The sequence below is a fragment of the Syzygium oleosum genome, unplaced genomic scaffold (assembly GCF_021117445.2).
Source record: "Syzygium oleosum isolate NSW1041296 unplaced genomic scaffold, Sole_v2.1 Sole_v2.12, whole genome shotgun sequence".
NCBI classification, from domain to species: domain Eukaryota; kingdom Viridiplantae; phylum Streptophyta; class Magnoliopsida; order Myrtales; family Myrtaceae; genus Syzygium; species Syzygium oleosum.
This window is the reverse complement of record NW_026607496.1, coordinates 3405608-3432646: the sequence shown is the minus strand read 5'-3', so window position 1 is coordinate 3432646 and position 27039 is coordinate 3405608. Positions and strand designations below refer to the sequence as shown.

At 40.9% G+C, this 27039-nt stretch overlaps 2 protein-coding genes across 3 annotated transcripts; both read left to right on the top strand.

Moving 5' to 3' along the window:
* Positions 1-2511: 2511 nt before the first annotated feature.
* LOC115685178 (G-type lectin S-receptor-like serine/threonine-protein kinase SD2-5) lies at positions 2512-4665 on the top strand. 2 transcript variants are annotated; one of them, XM_056316815.1, is made up of 2 exons: positions 2512-3096; positions 3459-4665. In XM_056316815.1, the coding sequence occupies exons 1-2, from the start codon at positions 2659-2661 to the stop codon at positions 4443-4445; spliced, it is 1425 nt and encodes a 474-aa protein (XP_056172790.1). In that variant the 5' UTR covers positions 2512-2658; the 3' UTR covers positions 4446-4665. The 2 variants fall into 2 exon arrangements, with proteins under 2 accessions (XP_056172790.1, XP_030466063.1); XM_030610203.2 differs by having other exon boundaries at positions 2516-3096; positions 3450-4665.
* An 8178-nt stretch (positions 4666-12843) lies between these two features.
* LOC115685093 (uncharacterized) lies at positions 12844-14880 on the top strand. Its single transcript, XM_030610100.2, has 4 exons — positions 12844-13073; positions 13337-13450; positions 13768-13941; positions 14482-14880. Exons 1-4 carry the CDS (start codon positions 12996-12998, stop codon positions 14569-14571), a joined length of 456 nt encoding a protein of 151 aa, XP_030465960.1. The 5' UTR covers positions 12844-12995; the 3' UTR covers positions 14572-14880.
* Positions 14881-27039: the final 12159 nt, after the last annotated feature.

The window sequence follows — 27039 nt, the reverse complement described above, 5'->3', positions numbered from 1 at the left end:
TGAGAAGATTGTGCATCTTCTGGTCGGCAAAGGCAATCACTCGATAGCCCATATTGGAAAAGGTCATCCGGTCATCTAAATCTGGCTCTGCTTAAGACTTGCTTTCTTAGCAGGACGATAGATCGGGATCGACCTCGAGGCCCGAGCCGGTCCATGCCCGCACACGATTAGCTAGCCTATCGTACCCACATCAAAAGCGGGCTAACGCGCTAAGTTTCATGTGCCCCCAAGAAATGCTAGTAAGTGATTGAGAAAGAGAATACATCAATTCATCGAGTGCACTCGGTGGGACAAAAACCCCAGATTTAAGCGGCGGCATCCACTCTGAGTACAGCCCTTCGAGATATCACCTAGACTTTTAGAAAGCACCAATCCTCGAATCGGGACATATTTTAAGAGATGGAACAGGATCTTTATCCGACCAAAACACGTCACCCCGACGTTCGAGCAGCGTCATGCACTACGCAATTCCAGCTTTAGTAGCAAGGCGTGGCCAAATATAATAACATGTCCTTTTTCAAATGGGGTCACAAGAGTGGCAAGCACAACTTCGCTTTCACAATCATATGCTCCAAAGAACACCCGCGCAACGCACTCATTTCACTCAACCACGGTCGTATGGACCGCGGGCCTACCAAAACCCTCGGAGGTTTCTTGCCACTTTCGCCCATAAAAGGCGGTCGGGTGTACATTGGCATCACGATTTGCTAGCTAAGTGAAAATTTCCGAGCTTTGCAAATGGAATTCTCTTAAACAGGGTCACATGGGACAGCCTGGACTCAACTACTCTTAGGGTACGCATGGGAGTTATCGCCACCTTTCCATGTATGAATTGAGTGTAGTTAATGCTTCTTGGCCATAATGACATGATTACCCCACTCTTGTTATGAAAAGAACAATTGCTGTGTACTGGTACCGGACCGCATTGATAGTTTATCATTCGGAAAAATTACCAAAAAATTATAAATTTATTATAATTATGCTAATTTAGTTATAAACACTTTTTTTTTTCAATTGAATCATAAACATTTTACATTTGTATCAATTCAGTTATAGCGAGACTCGCCCCCGCCTTGCGATGGGCACAATTGTAATAGGTTTAGCATTAACACATAATGTTAATGCTTCTTGGCCATTATGCCGTGGTTACCCCACTCTTAATAGGAAAAGAGTAATTGTTTTGTGCTTGTGCCGGACCACATTGATAGTTTATCATTCCATATGTTTGGCTACTGACATGCACTTAGTTTGGGATGATAGGAAAGCATTTGAAAAATAAGACCTTTATTTTGATTGTTGATAAAAGGACGAGGGGAGACAAAAAAAAAGAGGATTAGAAGAGACTACGAGCAAGTTTTGGGTAGCTTTTAAATTCCTACAAGTCCGATCAGAAACAGAGGGATTAGGAGGGATTAGTGTATTAGGGTGCGTCTATTTCACGGAAAATAAATGATTTGGAAAATAATTTTTTAGAAGTGATTCTTGTATCTCTTCCAAATATAAATGAACGAAAAATATTTTCGTCGTCCACTAAAATACTGAGACATAAATTATTGGTAGTTTTAAAACATTTTTCATTAACCTAATAATTTCTATCAATATTCCAATTATTCATTTTATGCGAAACAAACGAAGCCTAATGAACTCTCCCGTTTATTCCCTAATTTTTTAACTTGTAATGTTAAGCACATAAAAGGATATTTGGGTTGTAATGCATTCTTTTTGGATCCATTCTCTCATGAACAGCAGCTAATCAGCATTACTACTCATTCCCTTCAACTTTTTCGTTTTCTTTTTTGCCTGTAATTATACGAACATTATATTTTTCTTGTTAATCTGTCCCACCAAACATAGTGTTGATTGAAACATCTTTTCGAATGGTTGGCACAATAAATCCAGATCCATTGAAATTTATGATTTAATTCAAATGTGTCTTTTGGACTATATGAACATGTATAAAATTATAAATGTATTTAATTGCAAACAAGTTATCATTGCCCCCCGATAATATAATAACATGTTTGATTAAATGTATGTAAGCATGTTAAACAACGAGTTGATTAGGAGGGTCAATAGGTACACCTATATATAGACAAGTTTGTCCAATTATAACACATGCGATTAAACTTAATCCAAGCAAGCTTAACTACATCTCTACTCTAGTAAGGAATCACACAAGGAAAGCACTCGTCTCGAAAATCACTATTTCAAAAAGTGGCCGAACACAAATGATCTCTCGAGCATCACTTTTTTTTTTTTTTTACGACGAGAGGAGTCGCCTCGAATAGTCAGGTAAATTCCAGATTTGTGAAATACCCCACGAATCTTAAAGATCCGAAAGGACGCTAGTCAAAACCTAAACCAACTATGGAAACACGTAATTATTTCTCGAGTCTCCACTTTAAGAGCAAGAAAAGAAAAAAAGAAGAAGAAAAGGGAGAGAACATACCAGCATAAATTAAGATCAAAGATGAAAAGTCCAAGCCCTTTTGGGAAGAGAGAGAGAGAGTTAGGAGGGGGACAATGCATGGTTCTTGCACTCATGCCCCCCCTTCTCTCTCTCTCTCTCTCTCTCTCTCTCCTCGCCGGAAAATCCTCCAAGAAGCAGCACTAAAACCTTCGACATGAAACCCACCACAACCTCCCAAAAACCAACCCATGATTAATCACCCCCGCCGCCGCCGCCGCCACGGCCACGGCCACGGCCGCCTCATCTTCCTCGCCGTCATCTTGCTCTCCCTCGGGCCATCCGAGCCCGACATCCGGACCGGCTACCGCGTCACCGTCGCGATCCCTCCGGCATACAGCCCCGGCTACGTCGGCCGGGCCTACCTGATGGGGGCCGACGGCGGCGGGCCTCCTGCATTCAGGGTCGCGCTGAGCGTGGAGGCGGGCGGCGGCGGCGGCGGGGGAAGCTACACGTGCGCGCTGGAGGTCTTCCTCGGGGACGTCAGGGTGTGGAGCTCGGGTCACTCCTCGCGCTTCTACGTGGAGGGACGGTGCGCGCTCGAGCTCGCCGCGGACGGCGACCTGCGGCTGAAGGGTCCCGACGAGCGGATCGGGTGGCGGACGGGGACCTCCGGCCAGGCGGTCGAGGTAATCAGAAGTGATGCGATTTTCACCATAGCATTAATTTCTCAATTAATGTAGTCAATCCTTCCGAACACAGTCATTACTAAAGAGTCTTTATGAGCTCACATTCCAAGAAATATAAAATTTCAGATCAGAAAAATGCTAAGTATATTGAGAGATTTTACTAAATTTTGTTGACAACCATCGGTTCGCTTCAAATCATACGATAAATATATATATGTCTATGACACCCCGTGGCACCATGTCTTTCGTGTGTCACGGTCGGATGCCATAGATCTGATCATGCTCATCGTAATTTAGCGCGAAACGTGGTAATTTCGAGGCGGATTCACATTGCCATCTGAAATGCGATGCAGAGATTGCAGATACAGGGCACGGGCAATCTGGTTCTGGTGGACGCGTCGGACCGCATCAAGTGGCAGAGCTTCAATTTCCCGACCGACGTGATGCTCTGGGGCCAGCGGCTCAGCGGCGCGACCCGGCTGACGTCGTACCCGGCGAACTCCACGTCGTTCTACTCCTTCGAGATCGAACAGGCCAAGGTCGCCCTGTACTTGAACCATGGCGGGTCCAAGTACTCTTACTGGGAGTTCGCCCCTTCCCTGAGCCGAAACATCACCTTCGTCAAGTTGGGCACCAGGGGCCTGGAGCTGTTCAATTACAAGTACAAAAAGATCGCGCGCATCACGGCCCCGCGATCCGAGCCGCCCCGGTTCCTGGCGCTCGATAACCAGACTGGCAACATGGGGCTCTACTATTACTCCCCCGGCGAGGGGAAGTTCGCGGCGTCCTTCCTGGCGCTCAACGCGACGTGTGACCTCCCGATGTCATGCCCGCCCTACGGCATTTGCACCCTCTCGAGCGCCTGCTCGTGCATCCGCCTGACCAGGAAGCGGGACGAGACCGGCCTGGACTGCGGCGATGGAATCTCGGGCGGGTTCTGCGGGGCGGGCCGTCCGGCGATGGAGATGATCGAGTTGGACGGGGTGGACAGCGTGATCAGGGACGGCCCGAAACGGGTCAACGTTAGCAAAGAGGAATGCACGAGCCTGTGCACGGAGGACTGCGACTGCGCGGCCGCGCTGTACTCGTCGTACCTACGGGAATGCTATGTGTACGGGATCGTGATCGGGATCAAGCAGGTGAACCAGGGGAGCGGGCTGAGTTACCTGGTGAAGGTACCGAAAGGGAGTCGCGGGCGGCGCGGCCGGTCGGGTTTGAAGAGATGGGTTTTGGTTTTGGTGGGCGTGGTGGATGGATTGATCCTGGCGGCGGTCATCGGCGGGCTCGTGTATTATTTGATTCGGAAGAGAAGGAAGAGGTCGTCGGGAGGAGCTAGGAATGACTCTTGATTGACTTGCCTTGTGATTTTTCGTGCTTTTTTTATTGAAAAATCAGAAGGCAAATAGAAAATGTTTGTTCATTGATAGAGGGCAAAAAAAAATTTTTCCTTTTTTTTGTGGGTGGTTCTTGGGTGTTCATTTTGTGTTAACAAAATTCTTTAGATGGGCAAGATGTCCTTGATGGTGTGAAGCTCAATAGACAGAGGAAATGTGATTTCTTGGTGCAAAATTTCGAAGGCATTTGTTGTTTGTTTTTTTGTTCGGATCGAAGGCATTTGTTGATGATGTTGCTCTCGTGGGGGGTTTTTCTTTGAACTGTTGAAGTTAAGTTGCACCTATTCGTGGAGAAACCAAGAAGGGTGTGTCCTCGTTACGGTGTTCCCGATTGAACCAGCTGGTCCAATACGATCTTTCTCACTTCATCACACAGCCCTTTAATTGATCAATGCTTTCTGTTGTCTTTTGAGCAGAAAGTAGAATTTGCGAACCATCTTGAACAAATTGAAAATTCATGAATGACATTGCACATTGGATCACAGTTCGGGATCACATTGCGTAAATTAAAAGCTCGGGGACGACATTGCACATTGAACCAAAGTTCATAGATTATTTGTGTCATTTTCTCTTCTTCTTTTTTTTTTTCTGTGGTCGGTAAGAAGTCTATTTCATTTCTTTTAGGAAAACATAAGAATACATCAAAAAAGTTTCAAGACACAAGAAGACCCAGAAGGCTTGTGGGGATAGACGACCCAATTTTGGGGTTGGGCTTTTTGTCTATGGGCCTTAGCAAACCAATTAGCCATTCTGCTGGTCCTATCTGGCCCATTGGAGTTTCCCCAGTTTTCTCACGGCACGGCAAATAGCTTCGCCCCCAAGAAAAACCATCACATGGAAGGCCATGATGACTTGAACACAAAAAGGGCAATAGGTAAATTCATAGCAATGGGGTGGTTCATTCAATTCAAATGGTATGCCTCTTTAATTAGAACAATCCGCAAATGATTGCCATTCCTTCATAATAAAAAATGCACGCAGAAAACTTAAAACATGCGTGCGCTAGAAGTCTATCCCAATTATTAATTTAAGTAGACATAAACATGTCAACGAAAATACATGACCACCGTTAAGAAAAGATATTCCGATATATGGATAGAAATTTTATTTAGGTTTATCAATATTATAAAGGTAAAAGAAGCATTTTAAATTCCTGTTCATTGCAAAGCTTAAAAGATCATGTAGATCAACCTGCTGGGTCAAACAACACTAAAATTTCATATAGGGAAAAAGCAAAAACAAAAGCGCTATGTGATGCCAAACCATAAAAAATGTGTTCCAAACTCAAATAGCCTCCGACAAGCTAAAATGTAAATCTAATTTCACAGTGTCCCTTGTCCAAAATAATGCAAGGAAACGTCGTTCTCGTTCGAACATCACCTACCAATCTCGAATTGAGTCAATTCATCCCTAGCGAGGTCTAGTCCCTCTTGCAACATCACATTAAGAAAGAAAGGTGTCATTTTTCAATGGACATGCGCATGTGTAATGATGAACATAACCTCAGATGCCGAAATGATACTGCCTTGAATTCTACGAGGCCTATCCGTTCACTGTCACATGCATACAATCGAAGGACCCTCTTATTCCAATCATGTGGGGGGGAGAAATCGAACTTGCGAGGAACTCAAGGCAATGGACTATATCTCTCTAGCGGGTCCCAAAACCAGATTTCGTTAAATAGTGTCATCCCTTGGATATCTTTATTGTTGTATCCATCGTTGGACTTTTACTGCTATCCAACGTGTTGGGAGCGCGCAATAAAAACTCGATACTTTTCGATTAGGGAAATCGCCAAGAGGGAGAGCCCAAGTCCAAGCCTGTTCACATATCTACATTTACTCAAAAAGCTTAAGTTAATGAGTTATAAGCCAATTAGGATTTATTAATTACTCATTCTCCGATGTAGAATTGCATTCTAACAATCTCCCCCTCACGTGTGATTTCAGTGTTAGGTTTGTTCCGCATCAAGATATCTCACCTTGAATAGATAGGGGGCTCATCAATTTACCATTGGCTTTGATATAATTTGTTGGGAGCCCGCAGTAGAAGCCTGATATCTTTCGGTTGGGGAGATCATCAAGAGAGAGCTCAAGTCTATATCTGTTAACATATCAAGTTAGACTCTCATTCACTTAAAAGCTTAAATTAATAAATTATTGATTAATTATGATATATTAACGGCTCTATATCATATCAATTCTTGGATGTAATTGTGAGATTTTTTTTAATACAGTTCACACCTATATCCTAGCACAACACTTGAGGAAACGGGACAAGGACACCGGGACTGTGCGTTCTACTCGGTGAGGTCTCCTTTTTTCGTGACTATCTTGTTTTTTTTTTTTTGCTAACATGATGTCCACGAACTTCGGATGACACGTTGCTGGTCTCGCTGTTGGAACTTGGCCCGTGATCCATGACGTCGCACGAGACAACTTTGTGTGGCGAGGGTCTCTCTTGGTTATCAACGTCAGTTCTCATCAGTTCTTAGGGATATGAGCTTGCAAAATATGACCCCACCGTGACAGCAAAACTCCTAACCATTTTCTGGTCCCTTCAATGTGCCGAAAGGAACAAGATTACAACCCTAGCATGAAAGTTTGGTCTTCTAGTACACGTAGCTTTTGGGTTTGGCGATTGGTAGGTAACGAGACACATCGCTCAAATCCACCGGTTCACTGTCCGAAACGTTCTGGCTTAATGATTCCAAGAGTTTGAGTACTTTGGTTAGGCTTGTTTTGATGTAAATAGGGTAAAACTGCAGTTCTCATTTCATGATTTTGTTATTTGTGCAATTTAGTTCTCTAAAATTTTTCTATTGCTCAATTGAGTCCTTTATGTTTCTCGATTTCTTATATCAAGTTCGCCTTCCCCTCATCTACAATTTCGAGCACCATTAAATTAACAACATGGCCACCATGTCAGCAAAAATCAGAGTGAGAGAAGTATTTTGGGATTGGGGGGAGGGGGGCGGCGGCGGCGGCGGCGGCGGTTTTCCGCTCCCGAGTCCATTGATGAGGATCAAGAGATCCTTGCATAGCAAATCGTGTGGGTTCCAACATCCCTACCACAACAAACAGCGAGTGATGCGACCCTTGCCGAGGTGTCGCTTCAAGGTCGCTTGACCCTTGCTAGAGATAGTGCTTCGGCATGGGACGTACCATGCTTGCACTGTTGGGCTTAGACCAACGACAGCATACGGAATACTCCAATTAAAGCAGCGTTTCTCATGTTGGACACACGTCGATCGTCTTATAAACGAAACCTTACACGATAGATGTGAACGAGAATCGGGCGATTTGAAAGCTTGGAGTACTCCAGTTACAATACATAGAGAAAAAGATGCTTGCATTATGTGTATTCATGCCGCCCCTCGAAATACATGTGAACTGTTAGGCACTTGACTTATTGAAAACGACGCTTTGGTCTCGATTACCATTCGGCCCCGGACACTGCAATCTTGCGAAATTCCAAGATTAGCGCATCACACGTGCACCAGTCTACTATACTAAATTATTTAATGATGGATGGATTGGCGCGTCCAGAAGAAGAAAGAATAGCAGACGCGGATTAGGTTGTCACGAGATCAAGTTCCAGACATTGCACTCGCATGCTTCAAGTATCAAAATCGTCGGGATTCTACTATGAATTACATTCTTGTTTTCTCGTGTTATATTGTTATCGGCGATTTGTCCATCTTTGGGACACGACAGAAAAGGAGGAAGTAAATGTCAACAAGTGATGCAGCGCATGCATTTGATTAGGCATTGTTATGATTAATCAACTAGTTGATTTGCCCATGTGAAGACAAGTAGGGATTTTGGCACTAGATGTTCATTGGCATTGGCGAGAGAAAAGTTGCCGAATAAGTTGGGTGAGAATCCGTTGGCTCCGATACCAAGTACGAAGATCCAATGGGAAACCCTAAGTTAGGGAAATTATTAAAAAAAAGTCATAAACCTATTATACTTATGCTAATTTAGTCTTAAACCTTTCAATTGTTCCAATTTAGTCTGAAACATTTTCACGTTTTGCCAATTGAGTCATCCGGCTAATTTTGGACCATAATCGCTGACGTGGATGTCGGCCCTTCTATGTGGCACAATCGATGCTAATGTTGACATTTTTTGATAATATTTTAATAATTTTTAGAAATTTTTATAACTTTTTTGGTTTGTTCTTTTCTTTTTTTTTGGATCGAGGGCCGATAAGGGTCGCCAGTCGACCCTCTCGTTGGCACTAGACGAGGGTGTGGTGATCTGGCGAGGGCCATGACGCCCTCATTGTGGCCGGTAAGGGCTTGGGCAAGAGTCGTGTTGCCTTCTCGGCCAAAGTTAGGGCGTGCGGCCTCGTGCCCAAATCTGGTGAGGGCCGTTACAACTTTGCCAGATCTAGGCTTGGCGAGGGCGTCGTAGCCCTTGCCGACCTTGAGAGGGAGCGTCCGGACCCTCGCTTGTGGCCGCCAAGGGTTGGTTGACGACCCTTGCCGGCCCTCAGTTCGAAAAAAGTAAAGAAAAGAAAAAAGAAAAAAAGAAAAAAATTATTAAAAAAATCCATAAAATTATTAAAATACTATTAAAAAATGTCAATATCAACACTGGTCGTGCCACGTAAAATGCCTAGTGTCTACGTCAGTGAATTCTGAGCAAAATTGATCATATGGACTCAATTAGCAAATCATGAGAATTTTTAAGATTAGATTAGCACAATTGAAAGGTTTAACATTGAATTGGTACAATTGAAATAGGTTTAGGTTTTTTTGGTAATTGCCCCTAAGTTATTGCATCCTCTCTCTAGTCGTCCTCTAGATAATTGCCCCTCAGCCTCCTCAACACCGTCGCCATCTTACTTATCCATCTCTATCCATGTGATGTGTAGGGGATGTTGGCCATCAATCTTTAAAATTCCTCATGGTTAGCACGATCTCATGAGCATCCAAACATCAATATTGGTTCCTTCCAGTAGTGTTGCATCGCGTTCTTCGGATGTGATGTTCCAAGATGGAAGTGTTGCTGGACGTGGATGGCGAAGGTGGCAAAATACAAGTGGGAATCTGAAATGGCCGAAGACATTCTTTTCCCGAGAGAACGCGTATTGTGGGGGGAGGAATCGGTCGTGAGATAGGACACGGGAGAGAGCTGTTTCTAAGGAAGCGTCAAATGTTGTTTAGCTGTCAATCACTCCAAAAACCTCTCACGGGCTTATCTCTCTCTCTCTCTCTCTCTCTCTCTCTCTCTCTCTCTCTCTCTCTCTCTCTCTCTCTCTCTCTCTCTCTCTCTCTCTCATGTTAGGCATGCAAAATGTCACTTGTTTTTTCTTTTTCTCTATCGTCTTGGCCAAATGCAAAATGTCACTTCACATACTTAACATTCCCCACACGTCTAAAATTTGGAGTTTCTCATCCCTCCCTATATTGTTTCTCTATTGTTATAATGGTTTCCAGAGGAAATTTTTAACCATTAATATAGCGACGGACCATTCCTTACGTTTGCCCCCAAGAGGATTGGCGCAAGGCTATAGGACGAAAAGGGATTTGGGCAAATTTGTCCAAGAAATTTTAAACCTATTGTACTTTGGCTAATTTAGTCATAAATATGTTAATTTTGCTTATTGAGTCTTAAATCTTTTCGCGTTTTGTCAATTAAGTCTATCTGGCCAATTTTAACTGGATTTCGCTGATATGGATGGTGATGGTGCTACGTAGGATGGTCGGCGCTGACACGAACAATTTATTAACAAAATTTTGAATTTTTTTTTATAATTTTGAATTTTTTCTCTTTTTTTCTTTTTTTCTTTTCCTTTTTTCTTTTCTATCAAAGTTAGCAAGGGCCGGCCAACCCTTATCAGTCATAGGTGAGGACCGATGACCCTCATCGGCCACTAGGCGAGGGTCGCAAAGCCCTTGCCGATTGCGGACGAGGGTCTCGGCCCTTACCAGCCGCCCCGGCTTGCTTCGGCTGGTAAGGGCCTTGCGGCCCTCACTTAGTGGCTCGCCTGTGACTGGCAAGGGTCGGCTGGCGACCCTCGTCGGGCTTAGAAGAAAAAAAAAATAAAAAAATAAAAGAAAAAAGAAGAAAAAAAGAATAAAATTAAGAAGTTTTTAAAAATTATAAAAATTGTACACATCAGTGTCAGTTGTGTCACGTAGGACGGCTGTCGTCTATGTCAGTGCTTTTTGGCCAAATTGGCTAGATGTACTCGATTGACAAAACGCGAAAAGGTTTATGACTTAATTGGCAAAATTAAAAGGTTTAGGATTTAATTGAGTTAAGTGCAATAAGTTTAGGACTTTTTGGACAATTTTCTCTCAGGGATATCCAACTTAAGCAACTGGAGGTCACACAATTAAAATTCAATTAATTGCATCCCGACTACACCGAGCAAGGCTACTTGCATAAGCCAAAGGTCCGAACTTAACAAGTTTTGAGACTTGCAAGGTATTTTACGAGCCTCAAAGTTACCAAGTGTCTGCGGCCGAACTCTCTAGATTACGAAAAAAACAAACTTCCAATTACATGAATTGTCAGCCTTTTAGGTGGACCGGTAGAGGAGGAAGTGTGAGATCAGTAGACAATCTCTCGACATCGAATAGCCTAAGTAAAATGACTTCTATCCTCCATTGACGACGTAGGATAGCTAGATACACCTTCCAAACACTCACAATCGGCAATTTTATATTTCATTCCGTGTTAAGGAAGGCAGAGTCGGTCCACCTTACCTGCGTCAAATTTTTCCCTAATCTTAGTTGACACACCTCACACTAGATAACAACTTTAGGGTTTTTTTAAATTCTTTTCGACAGGCACGCAACTCCTCTGGATGGATGTATAGCCCAACCAGCAACATACTAACGTTATCAAAGTCGGTAGTGGATTTGTGGTCCTTTTGCAAATGATAGGCTTATCCTTACCGCTAGGGGCAACGAAATAGGACGAGCAAGAATCACGCCCGTGGCGGTATTGCAATGCCGTTGCACTGTGACCGCGTATTGAAGTATCTCAAAGTTGGGTGAGACGGTTTCCTAAAAAATGGATATAAAGCTTCGGCATCCTATTTTTCCGGCTGTAGCTGTTGTTGCAGTAGCTGTTGTTGCAGGCCGTACCAACCGGGCTAAGTCTACGATATTTACTACGAGAGTTGCTTTCTCCGAAAGCCGAACGGCCGAACCTATGGCTTAATATTTATTTAAACCACAGTTTGATATAGGGATGAGGAATATGGCAGGGTCTATTCCGAAGTTGGTTAACCAAGTAGCTCACGTGAGCACCTAGTGGAGAAAAGAATGGTCGGATCACCTTCTTGGTGGTCCTTGACCATCGAATCTTGTCACCTAAACAATCCTACTACGTTCAACTAATCACAATTACTTAAAACAAAATTTGATGGAAACGATGCATGATGGACCACAATCGACAGCCGGGATTACTACATGTGATTTGTAGTCCGACTGTCGGGGGTTGTTTCCACATGTGAATAATAAACCATGTTGTGTAATTACCAAAAAGAGAAATTGGGTTCTATTGGGATCAATGCAAGCTGAGCCATAGCATTGCCAGTGGAATTTTAATTTGTGTACTCATCCCAGTTGGCCCGATGCTCTACATGCTTAAGTGCCCTACGTAATTGACTGTGAAATTTTAGCAAGGTACGTATTGAAGTTGGTTAGGTCCTTCGTTGATTCCACATGCCATTTGTTACATACATCCGGCTATTCTCGAGGGTCAGAGCTATTCTATTTCCAAATCACTACACTCGTGTATAATCTCAGGGTCACCCCAAAGAAGACAAACCTATGCGTCTATGGTAATTACCCGATGTGTGTGGATTGAGGGGATTGCTGCAACTGATGCAAATTAGTCGGGTTCTGCAGATGGCTACGTGTTAGATCTTGTTGCACTTGAGGTAAATGGCAATGCGAGAGAGTGAAGATGGCAACGGGGTAGATCTTATCGCACTTGAGATAAATGGCAATGAGAGAGAGAGAGTATTGTGATTTAGTAAGGTGACTCGATTTCTGAATCTATACTCTATTTATGGTTAGTACATAATTTGCTCGAAAAATTATGTTCTTGTTGCACCAAATTAAGAAGGGATTTCAACTTTTTAGGTTCTTGGTAATTAATGTAGGAGCTCTAGACCAACTCAGGACAAGTTAACAAACTCTCTCTCTCTCTCTCTCTCATCTTCCATTCATTATTCAGGAAACATAAGAAACGAATAAAAATACCCCACAAAACATATCTGGATGGAATGTGGGGCAACAAGTAATTTCACTCTGATAAATATGCAAAACACTCACTGGGTACCATTGTGGCGTATTGGATTATAAAGAAACGGAGGCCCTCGTGCAAAAAACAAACAGATGATGAGATAGGTTAGGTTATTTGTGAGCTCACACACGCTATTTAAAATGGCTCATCTCTCGATGCTCCATTCGATTGGAAAGAGCACCAGAAGAGAAAAAACCCTAGAAGCCGAGACCAGTTTTGGAGCTTCAGAGCCATGTCTTCTCGCGAGCAAAGAAGAGCGGCTCTCTACGAGAAGTTGCAGCAACTTCGCGCTGTCACCAACTCCAGTGCGGTAAGTAGTCGAATTCATCATCTGTCTTGCCTGTAAAGCATTGCACAAGTGAAAGAATCCTCCAGAAAGAAAAGAAAAATCAGATGCAAAAAGTTCTTTGAGTTCTTTAAGTTCTTTGCTTTCAGTATGAAAAGCGCCTTTCTATGGAAATCTGCCCGTTTGTTCAATGTTTTCTCCAGGGAAATCGAGTTCTTGATCGCGTAGATGATACTCATTATTTGCATGTTTATTCGTTGACTAAATAACAGCGATCCGTTTGGCAGGTGAATAGAACTTCAATCATTGTGGATGCAGCCAAGTACATAGAGGAGTTGAAGGAAAAGATAGACAAGCTAAACGAAGAGCTCGGAACTTCGACAGATCAAGATTTACCCATGGTATGTGTTTGTATATATAGTCGATGGCATGCCCGACATAATGCAAAGCGCATATTGTAAAAGTAGTGGACCTCTATCGTGTTTACTTACACCAAGAGAACTTTTTACGCAAGCACTTAATGGTCTTGTGACACGATCAAAGACTGGATTACTGTAACGACCTTAATTACTAAATCCATGTCATACATTTCCACGGTGCTAATTAGAAAGTTCTTTCCTCTGCTATAAGTGGATCTAAATTACTATAGGTTTCTTAAGAATTTCACATACTTAAGGTTGAAATTGTATATATGTGGATTGGCTTGTGAGTTTTTCAGGAGGTTAATGTGGAAAGCCTAGAGAAGGGGTTCCGAATAAACGTGTATTCGGAAAAGAACTGTCCAGGTTTGCTTGTTTCCATACTTGAAGCCTTTGAGGAGCTGGGGCTCAACGTTCTGGATGCTAGTGTTTCTTGTGCCGACAATTTCCATTTACAAGCAGTTGGCGGAGAAGTAAGAAATAGAATACTTCCAAATCTTAGTGTCTTAATTTATTCTTGACTTAATGTTTAGTCACTCCATATACGAAAACTTGCACTGAAATTAACTTCTCTATACCACACAATGTTGGTGGAAAAACTTGTCTGCAGAAGTGCTTGATCTCATGAAAAATACATTTGCTATAAGGTGGATAGTTACTTATATAAACTTATTCATGCACACCAGGAGTTGACTCGTGTGAAAAATGCATTACCCTGGAGGTTTTCTTTATTATAATCATTGAAATATATTGACACGTATCTTAATCAAATTGACTTCAAGTCTTATTTCCCCCTTGCAACCATACTCCTTTTCTAGTAAACATGCAACACGATTTCTGATGGCGCGGTGTGATTATTTTACGCCATAGTGCATCCCAATGTCGACCAAAAATATTAGTACTGAATTAGTTGCTTATGATGCATACATTGAAGTATATTATGATTACTTGCAAGAGTATATTTGCATCTTTCTTTGTGAATGTTAAGTGCAAATTACTGGGTACTTTTGCAGGAAGGTGGGCACGACAACATAGACGCTCAAGTGGTGAAGCAGGCAGTGTTGCAAGCTATTAAGAAATGGAGTGACGAACAAGAAGATTAATTACAACTGAACAATCTGTGAATCTTCTCTCTCTTTCTCTTTTGCTTCCTCTTTGCTCTAATATGAAGCCAGCACCTGCAGAAAAGAAGAGACAGGGAGAGGAGGAAAAAAAGAGTTTAAGATGCTACAATTGTAATTAAAATATCCGATGATAGAATGAGTTGTAGTAGCCAAGAAAGGGTTTAGCGCATAATCAGGACAAAATTTGTTCAGTGATGATTCTTGTTGATATGAGAAGACAACTAGGAAATCTTTACCGCTGCCAGAATGAAACAAATAAAGATGCAAGCTAAGTCATGCTTGTCATGATAGTTCGTGTAATGAGTGCTTAACAGCTGTTCAAGATTGGAATTGTCCAGGTCATATCATTATATGCCAAAATGAAAGACATAATGGCAGGAAACATTTTGAAGAAAATAGACAATATTTTGGTTGAGAAGCTTTTCTGTTGAAGGCCATTAAAAAATTGGGCAAGCAGAGCTGCCCCCACATCAACTAATTGGGACAAAAATGTAAATGTGATCTTAATTATTTTAGAATGATAATCTAAGTGCATCAGGAAATAATTTTACTTAGCACTGCTGTTTCATGAATTAACTCTACAATCAGTAATTAATCAATGATTGATGTTAAAGTATCTCATATTGCTAGCTTATGGGGTTTGTCCAGGCTTTATAAACATATGGTCTCCCTTTTTCCAATGACTATTTAAGCTTTTGAATGAGACTAATATCTAACGGTGGCCAATCTCAAATTGGCTAGTATACATGATACACAATTATTTAATCCGTTTGTACACAAGTCACCATTATCACCATTGATTTTGGATAGTTAGATGATTTCCAGAACCGTAATTATCCATATTAATAGCAATGGAGGTAATTTGTGCAAGAAAAAGTTATCATGTATTATCTTTTTCTTTTTTACACAAGTCTTTCATAACCCTCAAATCTTTAATGTCAGGTCAGTTCCTAGCTATACTCACCGTTTTATCTTAACCTTTCAAACTAGCAATGATTGAAAAACCACATAAAACCGTATCACAATCTAGACATAGTTGTCGATTTAAACCTGGATGAATATTATTTAATGGTAGTTCAATTACTTCTAGTGTGCTTCGGGTTGATTTATGGGATTTTTTAGGAATAAGGTTATTTTTATTATCATATCTAGCGCTAAGATCACATTTAACCATTCCAATTCATAAGCAGATGTAGTGTTCTGCAGGACCTCTTCGGTTGATGGCTAATAAGCTTAGGCCAAAACCTTCAAACAAATAGTTTTCATTTCGTCAAGCCTATTTGGTGGGGAGTCAATGTATTCCTTGTATTGTGTACATTGTTTAGTGAGTAACCAAGCACAAAAATCAGATATTGGCGGGACAGTGCTAGTATTTCATTAAATAAATGGAGTTTTTCTATACTAGTGGATTTTTTAGAGAGGTGAAAACGGTCAAAAGATTGACGGTTGAAAAAGTTGTCAGTCATCAGACAGTTTACAAATTCCTAACTTTTCTTATCTAATATTGACTTTTGTTTGTGCTTCTTACTAACGTTTTAAACTCAACAACTCTTATGAATTTACCAATTTTTATTCGAATGACTTACCAACCTTTTACTGGTTAAATTAGTAACTAGTTGTGTTATCGACTCTATTTGAGTTACTTAATTTGGTTTTTTTTTTCCTTACCAACGTTTGTTAAACTTTCATTCGTCTCTCTTACAAAAGCTTTAAACCCGTCAACTCTTATTTGAATTTACCAATATATTTGTGTGAATTACCATCTTTCCCCATTAGATTACCAACTAATTTTGGTGTACCAATTTTGATTGAATTACTTATTAACGTCTATTAGTATTTTCTTTAAAGTTTACCAACTTTTATGTTGAGTTGCCCACTTTTATTTGTATTACTTACTAACCTGCTAAAATTACCAACTCTTTTTAGAAATTACAACCTTAATTGAAGTGATTATCAACTTTAATCCGATTAAGTTACCCTCAAATTTTGCATTACCAACTCTTATTATCTGACTTAGTTATCGACAATTACTTATTTTTTAATTTATCAATTTCTTTTTGTAGAAGAATAGTTTTCTCTATATTGAATTGTACTGTATAGCATTACAATCTTTCTTATATACAATACAGGGGATAACCCTAGCATCTCAATAAATTAGGAAAAAATAAAAAAAAATCCCTATTTTGTAAGAAATACAGCTCACGCCAACACTCCCCCTCAAGTGGGTGAGAAGATGTCTTCGATACCCATCTTGACGAGTGAGCTCTGAAACGCTCTACTTGACACAGCTTTGGTCAAAATGTCGGCTAATTGATCTTCAGATTTGACAAAAGGCAACTGAATTACTTTAGCATCCAAATTATCCTTGACAAAGTGTCTATCAACTTCAACATGTTTGGTTCGATCATGCTGAACCGGGTTATGAGAGATAGCTATAGCGGCTTTATTATCACAAAACAACTTCATCCCAGACTCTGGTGGATACCCAAGTTCGGACAACAGCTTTGTAAGCCATAATAACTCACATAACCCCTTCGCTACTCCTCTGAATTCTGCCTCGACACTGGACAAGGCTACAACTTTTTGCTTCTTGCTCCTCCACGTGACCAAGTTACCTCCTACAAATGTGAGATAACCTGACGTCGACCTTCTATCTGATGTGTTCCTTGCCCAGTCCGCATCCGTATATCCTTCCACTACAAGGTGATCATTCTTTGCAAACATTATCCCTCTCCCTGGAGCCGATTTTAAATATTGAAGGATACGATATACTGCATTCATATGTTCTTCACTAGGAGCATGCATAAATTGACTCACAACACTTACTGCATAAGCAATGTCGAAATATTTCAGTCCTCCCAAGTTCTTCATCTCAAACTCTTCTGCCAACTTCTCTTGAAGCCTCGAAATTTCTTCAGTATCATCTCCTATGATGATCATATCATCAACATATATGATCAGGGTAGTCACCTTACCTTGGCTTTGCTTAAAAAATAAAGTGTGATCTGAATTGCTTTGGGAATAACCATACTTTCTCATGGCTGAACTGAATTGACCAAACCAAGCACGAGGTGACTGCTTCAAACCATATAACAACCTCTTCAGTCTACAAACAACATTTGGCTTACCAACACACCCATATCCAGGTGGAACCTCCATGTAAATCTCTTCCTCCAAATCTCCATGAAGAAATGCATTCTTCACATCAAACTGATGCAATGGCCAATCCAGATTTACGGTAAGTGACAACAAAACCCGCACAGTATTCAATTTTGCAACTGGAGAAAGTCTCCTGATAGTCCACACCATAAGTCTGTGTGTATCCTTTTGCGACCAATCGAGCCTTGTACCTCTCAATGGTACCATCTGCCTTGTGTTTAATGGTGAACACCCACCTACACCCCACGGCTTTCTTCTGTTCTGGTAACTCTACAAGTCTCCAAGTCTGATTTTTTTCAAATGCTTCCATCTCCTCCTTCATAGCTTGGACCCATTTTGGATCCTTCAAGGCCTCTCCCACCCCATTCGGAATTCGAACAACTGATACATTTGACACAAAAGCCTTACAAAATTCCGACAGCCTTCTTGTTGACACAAAATCGGCAATGGGATATTTAGACCTTCGTTCCTCGACATCCGGTGAGTACCGACTAGGAGGCTTGCCCCGGTTATGCCTGTCAGGGAGTTTATATCTAACAACCAAATCAGAATCATCAGAAACCTCAAGATCAGGAAGAGAGCTTACCTCAGGATCATTCTCAGGAGAGTGGTCGTGTATTAAAGAAGGGGCAATTTGCGAAGGAGCAGGCTGATCTTGCTCATTAGGTGTAGATATAGGCTGCTGGTCATCCCCACTTTCAGCTGAAAAACGATCACCTTCCCCCTCATCATCTGCCATCGCACCCTCTCCCTCATTGCCTGCCATCGAACCATGGCCTAGATCCTCATCAAACTACACCATTGAAACTTTTCGTGAGCTGGTTAATGGTCCAGCCCCACCCAGTCGCACCCCGAACTCCACATGTCCTCCTGACTCTGCACCCTCCATGCCAATGTCCCACCAATTTTTCTTTTTACTATAATTCTCCCCCCGAAAGGAACAATGGGGTGGAGAAAAATAGGACTCAGACTCTAGAAAAGTCACGTCCATGGTAACATGTGTCTTCTTGGTCGTTGGATCATAGCAGCGATACCCCTTTTGGTGAGTCCCGTAACCAATAAATACACACCGTACCATACACGGGTCAAGTTTGGTGCGTTGGTTCTTGTGAAGATGCACAAAAGCCACACACCCAAACACTTTATGGGGTATTGTCAAGACTGAAGGAAGAAGCACAAACTGGGATAGGGCTTGTAATGGAGTTTGAAATTACAACACACGAGAAGGCATACGATTTATCAAGTGAACGGCTGTGACCACTGCTGCATCCCAGAACCTTTTTGGAACATTGTCGCCAACCAGAAGAGCTCTCGCCATCTCTAGAATGCGGTGGTTCTTTCACTCGGCCACACCGTTCTGTTGAGGGGTTTGAGTGCAAGAGGTCTCATGGATGAGACCATGTTCCTTAAAATAAGAGGTAAGGTGTTGATTGATATATTCCCCACCATTGTCCGTTTGGAGAATCTGAATACGAGCTTCAAATTGGATGGCAACCATTTTATGAAACATACGGAATATGTTAGGAGCCTTATCTTTATGCTTCATCAGATACAACCATGTCATACGAGTGCAGTCATCAACAAAGGTTATAAACCATCTCGTTCCAGACATTGTAGTAATTGGAGATGCACCCCACACATCATAATGAACCAAACAAAAAGGCTTGCTACTTTTATTAGAGCTCAAAGGAAAAGAAACACAATGACTCTTTGCTATACTGCATGTTTCACATTGAAAAGCAGAATCCGATAAACCACGAAACAACTTAGGAAACAAATACTTCAAATATCTAAATGATGGGTGCCCCAACCAACGATGCCACAACCAAACATCCTTCTCCTTACTAACAGACCGACCAGGAGTGTAATAAGCCCAACCAGAGCTGAGAACATCCACAATGTATAGCCCCTCCTTCTTAGTACCACGCCCAATAATCTCCTTCGTGAGAATGTCCTGAAACAAGCAGAAGTCTGGGTACAAAAGAACATGGCAATTCAACTCATCAGTAATCTGTCCAATAGACAATAAACGGTTGGACAAAGAGGGCACAAGTAATGTATTATATAGAGAAAGAGATGGCGTGAGAGTCACACTCCCAGCCCCGGTGACCGGATGGTAATGTCCATTAGCATTATACACACTGTCTCGCCGCGGTGAGGTACGGTTGACTAGGTCATTGGGGTCAGGCGTCATGTGATCGGTAGCGCCTGAGTCGATAATCCAGCCATTGTTTCCACCATGACGAGTAGTGACAAAAACAGAACCACAATTACCTTCAGAAGGAAGGGTGGAAGAATTAGCTGAAGGTACCATTGGGACCAAGGAAAGAGACGAACTCCCAGTAACCAAGGATGCCTGCCCTGCACTCTTGCCCAATTCTGCTTCAGATTTCTTCTTCATCGCTTGAAAATCGTCCCACCAATTCGGGAATCCATGCAGCTTAAAACAAGTGTCCCTAGTGTGTTTGGAATTGCCACAGTGAGAACAGCTGCCGGGCACCTGAGACTTGGCCTTGATAGCAGACCGAGAGCGCCCACCTCTACCCAACGAACTGCCTGCCATCAACTACAGAGACGGGTCTCCTCAACTGCCCTGTGAGACCATTGCTGTACCCGTAGGAAAGCCATCGGCATTGGTCAGCATCACGGTTTGGCGCACGTCTTCCCTGCGGACGCGTGCATAGGCTTCCTCAACTGTGGGGAAAGGCTGCATCTGCAAGACATCTGCACGAACCTTGTCGAGATGATCATTAAGTCCATCCAGAAAAAGGTAAACCCTATCCTCTTGAACAACATTATTGTAGTGCTCAATATCTGCAGGACACACCATAGGATTAGGTCTGCGGAAATCAATTTCACGCTAGAGTCCTTGAAGATCATTGTAGTATTTTTTGATTGGTCCTCCAGCTTGCTTGAGTCATGATACCTGGCGCTTTAAATCATACACCTGGGAAGTATCGGTGCCATCAAAGAAAGTGGTAGCTACGGAATCCCACACAACTTTAGCGGTAGGGAATCTAATAAAATTGCCAATCAACGCCGGATCCATGGAATTGATGAGCCCATCTTTTCACAGTCGAGTCCTCGGTTTTCCACTTCCGAAAACCAAGATCTGTAGGCAAAGGCTGAGAGAGGTCTCCATTGATATACCCCAGCTTGTCTTTGCCTGTGATGTACATCTCGACAACCTGAGACCATAAGCCATAGTTGGTTCCATCCAGTTTAATCGCAATATGAGATGAAGCCGAATCATTTTGGGTTGCTTATGAGTTACTTATCACTTTTCTTTTATTAAGTTACGAGTTACTCTTTTGAGTTGCTTATTACTAATATTTAATTGATTTTCTAATTTAGTAACTTTTTTGTCTGAGTTACCATTTTTACCATTTTTATCTACCTTACTTGCCAACCTTTTAAAGTTATGAGCTCTTTTTGAAAAATTATCAACCTCAATTAGAGTGATTACTAGCCATTCCCAAATTAAGTTATCAATTAATTTTGAGTGACCAACTGCTATTTGAGTTACTTATGACTGTTTATTTGGTTTTTTTTAAAGATACTATCTCTCTTATATGTCTCTGACAAAAAAAAAAAACTTAACTTATTGTTTGCCAAATTTTGTTTACATTGCTTACAACGGCATAAATTTGCAACTATTAAATAAATTATCAATCTTTATCTGTGTGACTTACAAATGTTTCTCTGATTAAATCACCAACCAATTTTGACTTACGAACTCTCATTTAAGTTGTTTACTAATATTTTTTGTAGAATTTACTGTGTTTACTATTATGTTGCCACTTTTATTGGCCTTACTTATCACTTTTTTAGATTTACCAACTCTCTTTAGAAATTACCAATCTCAATAGAGTGTAACTTTTCACCAATCAAGTTACCAAACTTTATTTTAGTTAGTTATCAAAGCCTATTTGGTTTTTAACTTTAAATTACCAACTTCTCTTATCCTAACAACAAAAGAGTTCTCTTTTTATCAACTTGTATTTAACTTTTATAGCAATGCCTTAAATTTACCCACTAAATTGAAATTACCAACTTTTTTGTGGGACTCTCTTATTAAGTTATCAGTTAGTTTTTGGTTATTAACTCTCATTTGAGTTGCTTACCAATTTTATTTGGTTTTTTTAATTTACCAAATTTTCATTTGATTTACCATTTTTGGTGGTCTTACTTACTAGCCCTTTTCTACTTTTAAAATTACCAATTAATTTTGCGTACTAACTTTTATTTGAGTTAGTTGAATTGTTTATTTGATTTTATTTAAATTACCAACTTCTTTTATCTCTGAAAAAAGAACCTTCTCTTATTAGTTACCAACTTTTAATTAAGTTTCTTGCCAATACATTAAAGTTACGAACTGTTACATTAAATTACCTACCTTTAGTTGGGGACTTACAAACTTTATTTCCGATTAGGTATCTCATTAAGAAAGTTGATAAATTAGAAAAAATAAATGTTGGTAACCAACTTCAAATAAAGGTTGATAATCAAGAACTTGTCAATAAGCTAATCAGAGAATAGTTGATAAATCACTTAAATTAAAGTTAATACTTTCATATAAGAGTTGGTAAATTTCAGGAGTAATTAGAAAAAGATATATAAAAGTTGAAAAAAGATAAGAAAAGTTGATAATTAAAAATAATAAACTTGATAAGTAACTCAAATGAGAGTTGGTGAGTTGAAATGAGTTGGTGACTTAATCAGACTAAAGTTCGTTATTCACTCTAGTTGAAATGAGTTGGTGACTAAAGTTTGTTTAAGGCATTGCTAAAAAAATGCAATTAAATATCTGTATACGATAAGAAAAGTTGATAAAATAAACAAAAACCAAAATAAATATCGCTAAGTAACTCAAATGAGAGTTGACAACTCAATACTAGGTGCTAGCCTAAAAAGAGGAAAGTTGGTGACTCGCTAATTTTGGTTAATGTGATCTCTAGAAAGTGTTAGTAAATATAAACATCTGTTATTCAAGGCTAATAAAAATTGGTAACTTAATAGAAAAGTTAGTAAATAAAAATATTAAACGTCAGTAAGTAACTCAAATGAGAGTTAGTAACTTAAAACTAATTAATAAATTAATCTGATAAAAACCAGTAAATCACTCTAATTTAGGTTGGTAACTTTTTATAAGATTTACTTTATTCGAAAGGTATTAAGTTACGCAAATAAAAGTTTGTAAGTTTGTGCAACAAATTGCTAATTTGCAAACTATAAAAAAGTTTGTGATTTTACAAAAGTATTCATAAGTTACCAATAAGTTAATACAAAAAAGGTCATTGGTCTTTTTTTTTTTTCCAACACCTATGGACACTTACCGACACTTACAGAAATTTACTTAAGCACGAAAAAAATTCCGATTTTTATTATAAGGAACAATAGAATGCCCCCGCATGGCGCATCCTAAATTGTTTGGTTCACCTTATAGCATTTTGTTTTAGAAGAAAAACATTATATGATAAATAAAAAATCTTTGTATAAATCGTGGCTGCCGTCGTTCGAGAGGCTTTTGTAGCTGTCGTCAGTCTTAGGAATTTGTCCTTTATTAAAACTGGTGGATAACAATGATTGAGCGATCGGTAACACCAATTTTTATACGAAATATCCGTCCCTCACTCTAAAATAATGCAACGGAGTACGAGCAATTATTGTGGTCCGAAGTGAGCACAAAATGGTGTTTCTAGGTTTACTAATTAAATGAAGTAACGGCACATGAAGCTGTACTGTACGGAACAGTGATGTGCTTATCCGTCATGGAATTGATGGGGGCCTCGAACCCGCCCTTAAACATATTTTTTTATAGATAGATTGTGGTTGGTAGGTGATGTGGGAGCAAATGGCTGTTTGCTCTTGTCTTCTTGTCTCGGTAGTTTAGGACAAGCTTCTCTGTCATGATGGTGGATGAATTCTCTAATTCGAGTTGATAAGAACCGACATTGGCTAGATGTTAAAGACAACTTTCTTTTGGTTATAATTCAGGGTTTATAGTTTTTGAGGAAAATCTGTCACTCCTATATTTGACTTGTAAAGGGTGAAGTTATACTGTGCTCGAGCCAGTCGGGACACATGAGGCATTGGTGGACCAAGCCGTGAAGGTACATGACCGTTCTCTTGCCTGAGAGCCTAGGTGGATCGAGTCCGTCCATGATTTATGCGTTAATGTAGTGTAATGCGCGTGATTTAAATATGCATTTCTGACAACTTATAGCTGCGTTTGGGAAAAGTACCAAAAAAGTCATAAACCTATTGCATTTGTACCAATTCAGTCCTAAACCTTTAAATTGAATCAATTTAGTCCTAAACCTTTTCACATTGATACAAATTCAATCCATCCAGCCAATTTAGGCCGAAAATCGCTGACATGGACGCCGGCCATCCGACATGGCACTAGCCCCTTGCCAGTCTCTCGCCGGCCCGATCTAGCCTCATTGGCCCTTGCCAGCCGCCCTCGCGCAAAGAAGATAAATAGTAATAACGAGGGGCAAAATTAGAAGATTAAAGAATTGGTGAGGATAGTTTTGAAAGAAAAAACTAGTTTCAGCATTCGGCCAAATGCTGAAAGTCCCTTGGGAAGGCTTGCCAAACACCCCAGCATCTTCCCAAGGGCCTTTGTCCTTGAGAAAGCCGAACCAAACGCATCCTATATCACATAAACAAAGCAGATACCAAACAAATACAAATTGCATCATGTGAACTTGAGGAAATTGAATCATCAGTGCAAGGAGTTTGATTGAAAAATTGAAATGGCTCCAACCCTCCGGATAGTTTGGCTAACTTTTCCCCAAATCGCAAGAAAATATTAGGTAGTCCCGGATTACCACGTTAATGTGGTCCTGTTCCATTTAAATTGTGACACCTAGACTGAAAAAGGAAAAAAAAAAAAAACAAGTCAGAATTAAAAGTGGATCCCACTCTATTCCGTTTCTTCTTTCACCGCTGCCCTTAGTCTCTCTCGCCTCTCACTTTCATTATTCTTCTTCCTCTTCGCTAGTGAAGCTCATGGTCATGGGGAAGGGCTCAACCTAGGCGACGACTCGAACGCAGCAGGCAAATTTCGAAATGAAAATCTTTAACAAAACAGACAGCAAACCCAAAATAATTTGTGCTTCCAGTTCACTTAATCTCGACAATAACAAGTGTCCAAGATTGCGAGAACAATACATCACCCCTCGTAGTGGCAAAAATTGAAAACTCACTAACGATAGTTTCATGGCCATCTTGCACCACCCGCTTCTTTGCCATCTCTCTCCGCGCCACCACCTCATGCTCCACCGACGGTGCCGCCGCCCTCCTCCATGGCAGCGCGGTGGTGGGATCCTCACCATCGGCCCCACTGCTGGTGACTCCCACCGTTGCTCTCACTCTTCTCATCCTTGGACTTCTCTACAGGGGTAGGGGAGACGAGAACGGCCTGCTTCCGGCCCGGAATGGCATGAGAAGCATAAGGACGAAGGCGTGGAAGGAACAGGCTTTTCATTACTAGCGGCAAGAACAACGCATTTATGCAGCCACTTGCGCCTGATGTTAGCATCAAGGTGGATGGCGACAATGTGCTCAATTGGGTTCCATCGCCATCAAAATTCTCGCAATTGCCAGTGATTTTTGGTCGGACAGGCGAGTTTCTAAAGATGAGTATGTCTTTTTACTTACGCAGAGACTTCAATATATTCTCCTCAACCTCATAACTTCATATTCTAGTTCAGTAGTATAACCACTTCGATAATCCAAACAATGGCAATGCCAATTTCAGCAGCACGATGAATTATTTTTCTAACAAAATATGGCTATTTGTGTTAATATGATTCGATAGAATAACGACCTAATTTTAATGAAAATTTTGCTATCTACTTTAGCAGAATTATGACGGGTTTTATGATTCCAATAATTATTTTAGACATTGTTAGGACCTATGCATATAAATTTGCCAATTTCAGAGAGGGACGAGGATGTACCTAGATCGGGAGAGTAGAACTTCAATTGAGAGATAATTTTCATTAAGAGAACTAAAGTAGAGAGAGAGAGAGCTGAAAACTTACGTTGGATTGATTGAAATGAAACCCCGTATATTAAAGGTAAATTTTGAAGCCTAAGCGGAGGCTATATGGGCCTTGTGCAAGGTTAGAATGGCATGGGCACCCATATGTCACAGGCCATCATCTCCTTCAAAGAAAGAATAAAAAGTAGAGGTGATCGATTCCCGGTCTGGTCCGATTCTCAATTGGGAACTGGGGACCGGACCGATTGGTCCTAGGACCAGGAATTGGACCGGTCCAATGGAATCGGTCACTTTTTTTTTTTCCACTACTTTATACCATATGTTTTGAAATTAAAATCGTATTCCCCATACCAACTACATATAATTATACAAATAAGCACGCAATTCGAGCCAATGCGATGATGAATTGTGTTCCCCATGCCGACTACACATGTGTTCTAAACATGGAATTGTATTCTTCATGCCGACTACAAATAATCACAAAAAAAGTTTATGTAGTTGGTTCAGTCAGGTTCATCCGGTTTGGTCCGGTTCCTCCTTGGAATCAAGAACTAGACCACCCGGACACCGGTTCCACTTTTAGGAACCGGGAACCGGATCGAAACTCCCGGGAATCGAATCCAATCGGCCGGTTCGGTCCGGTCTGAGCGGTTCGTTTTGCACACCCCTAATAAAAAGGCATTAGCGTTGGAATTAGAGAGAGAAACCACAAGTTAGGAGTGAGAGAAATGCACTTATCTTCTTTGGGAATGAGCTATTTGAGCCCTCTTTACAGTCAGAATTCTTCATGCTGAAGGGAAGCCATACACAAGCCATTTAGGCCTTATATAAAGCCTTACACAAGCCCAAAATAGTGCAATGTGCAAACCCCGGCAGGCCTTGCCCAGCGCTAGCACGGTGCTGGCTAATGCCACTTGGTGCTGCTGCTGCTGGCGGTCTTCTTCTTCTTTTTTCTTTTTTTTCTTAAAATGATCATTGAATTTATTCATGTTTTGAAATATTTACCAAACTTTGACCAAGCATATCTTAACTGTCCGATGCAATTGACCAGATTCTTTGTGCCCACTGAATCTCGTGATCCGAAACTTTCGAAAATGTGGTCTGATTTTGAAAATATTTTTGTGGTCACAGATTTTTTAGCATATGCCCAAACGGACAATCATAATAAAAAGTTAACAACATTTTCTACATAAAAATCTTCTATGGCTTAGAGGACAGCTGCCTCTCCTTTCGCCACCCCTCCGACTGCCATTACATATGACTATTTTTTAATT

Excerpts from the sequence above, each read along its gene's own strand:
- LOC115685178 (XM_030610203.2), top strand. The coding sequence starts at position 2,659 with ATGATTAATCACCCCCGCCGCCGCCGCCGCCACGGCCACGGCCACGGC. Across the intron at positions 3,097-3,449 it reads CCTCCGGCCAGGCGGTCGAG|AGATTGCAGATACAGGGCAC; the intron begins GTAATCAGAAGT and ends AATGCGATGCAG.
- LOC115685093 (XM_030610100.2), top strand. The coding sequence starts at position 12,996 with ATGTCTTCTCGCGAGCAAAGAAGAGCGGCTCTCTACGAGAAGTTGCAG. Across the intron at positions 13,074-13,336 it reads CTGTCACCAACTCCAGTGCG|GTGAATAGAACTTCAATCAT; the intron begins GTAAGTAGTCGA and ends TCCGTTTGGCAG. Across the intron at positions 13,942-14,481 it reads TACAAGCAGTTGGCGGAGAA|GAAGGTGGGCACGACAACAT; the intron begins GTAAGAAATAGA and ends GTACTTTTGCAG.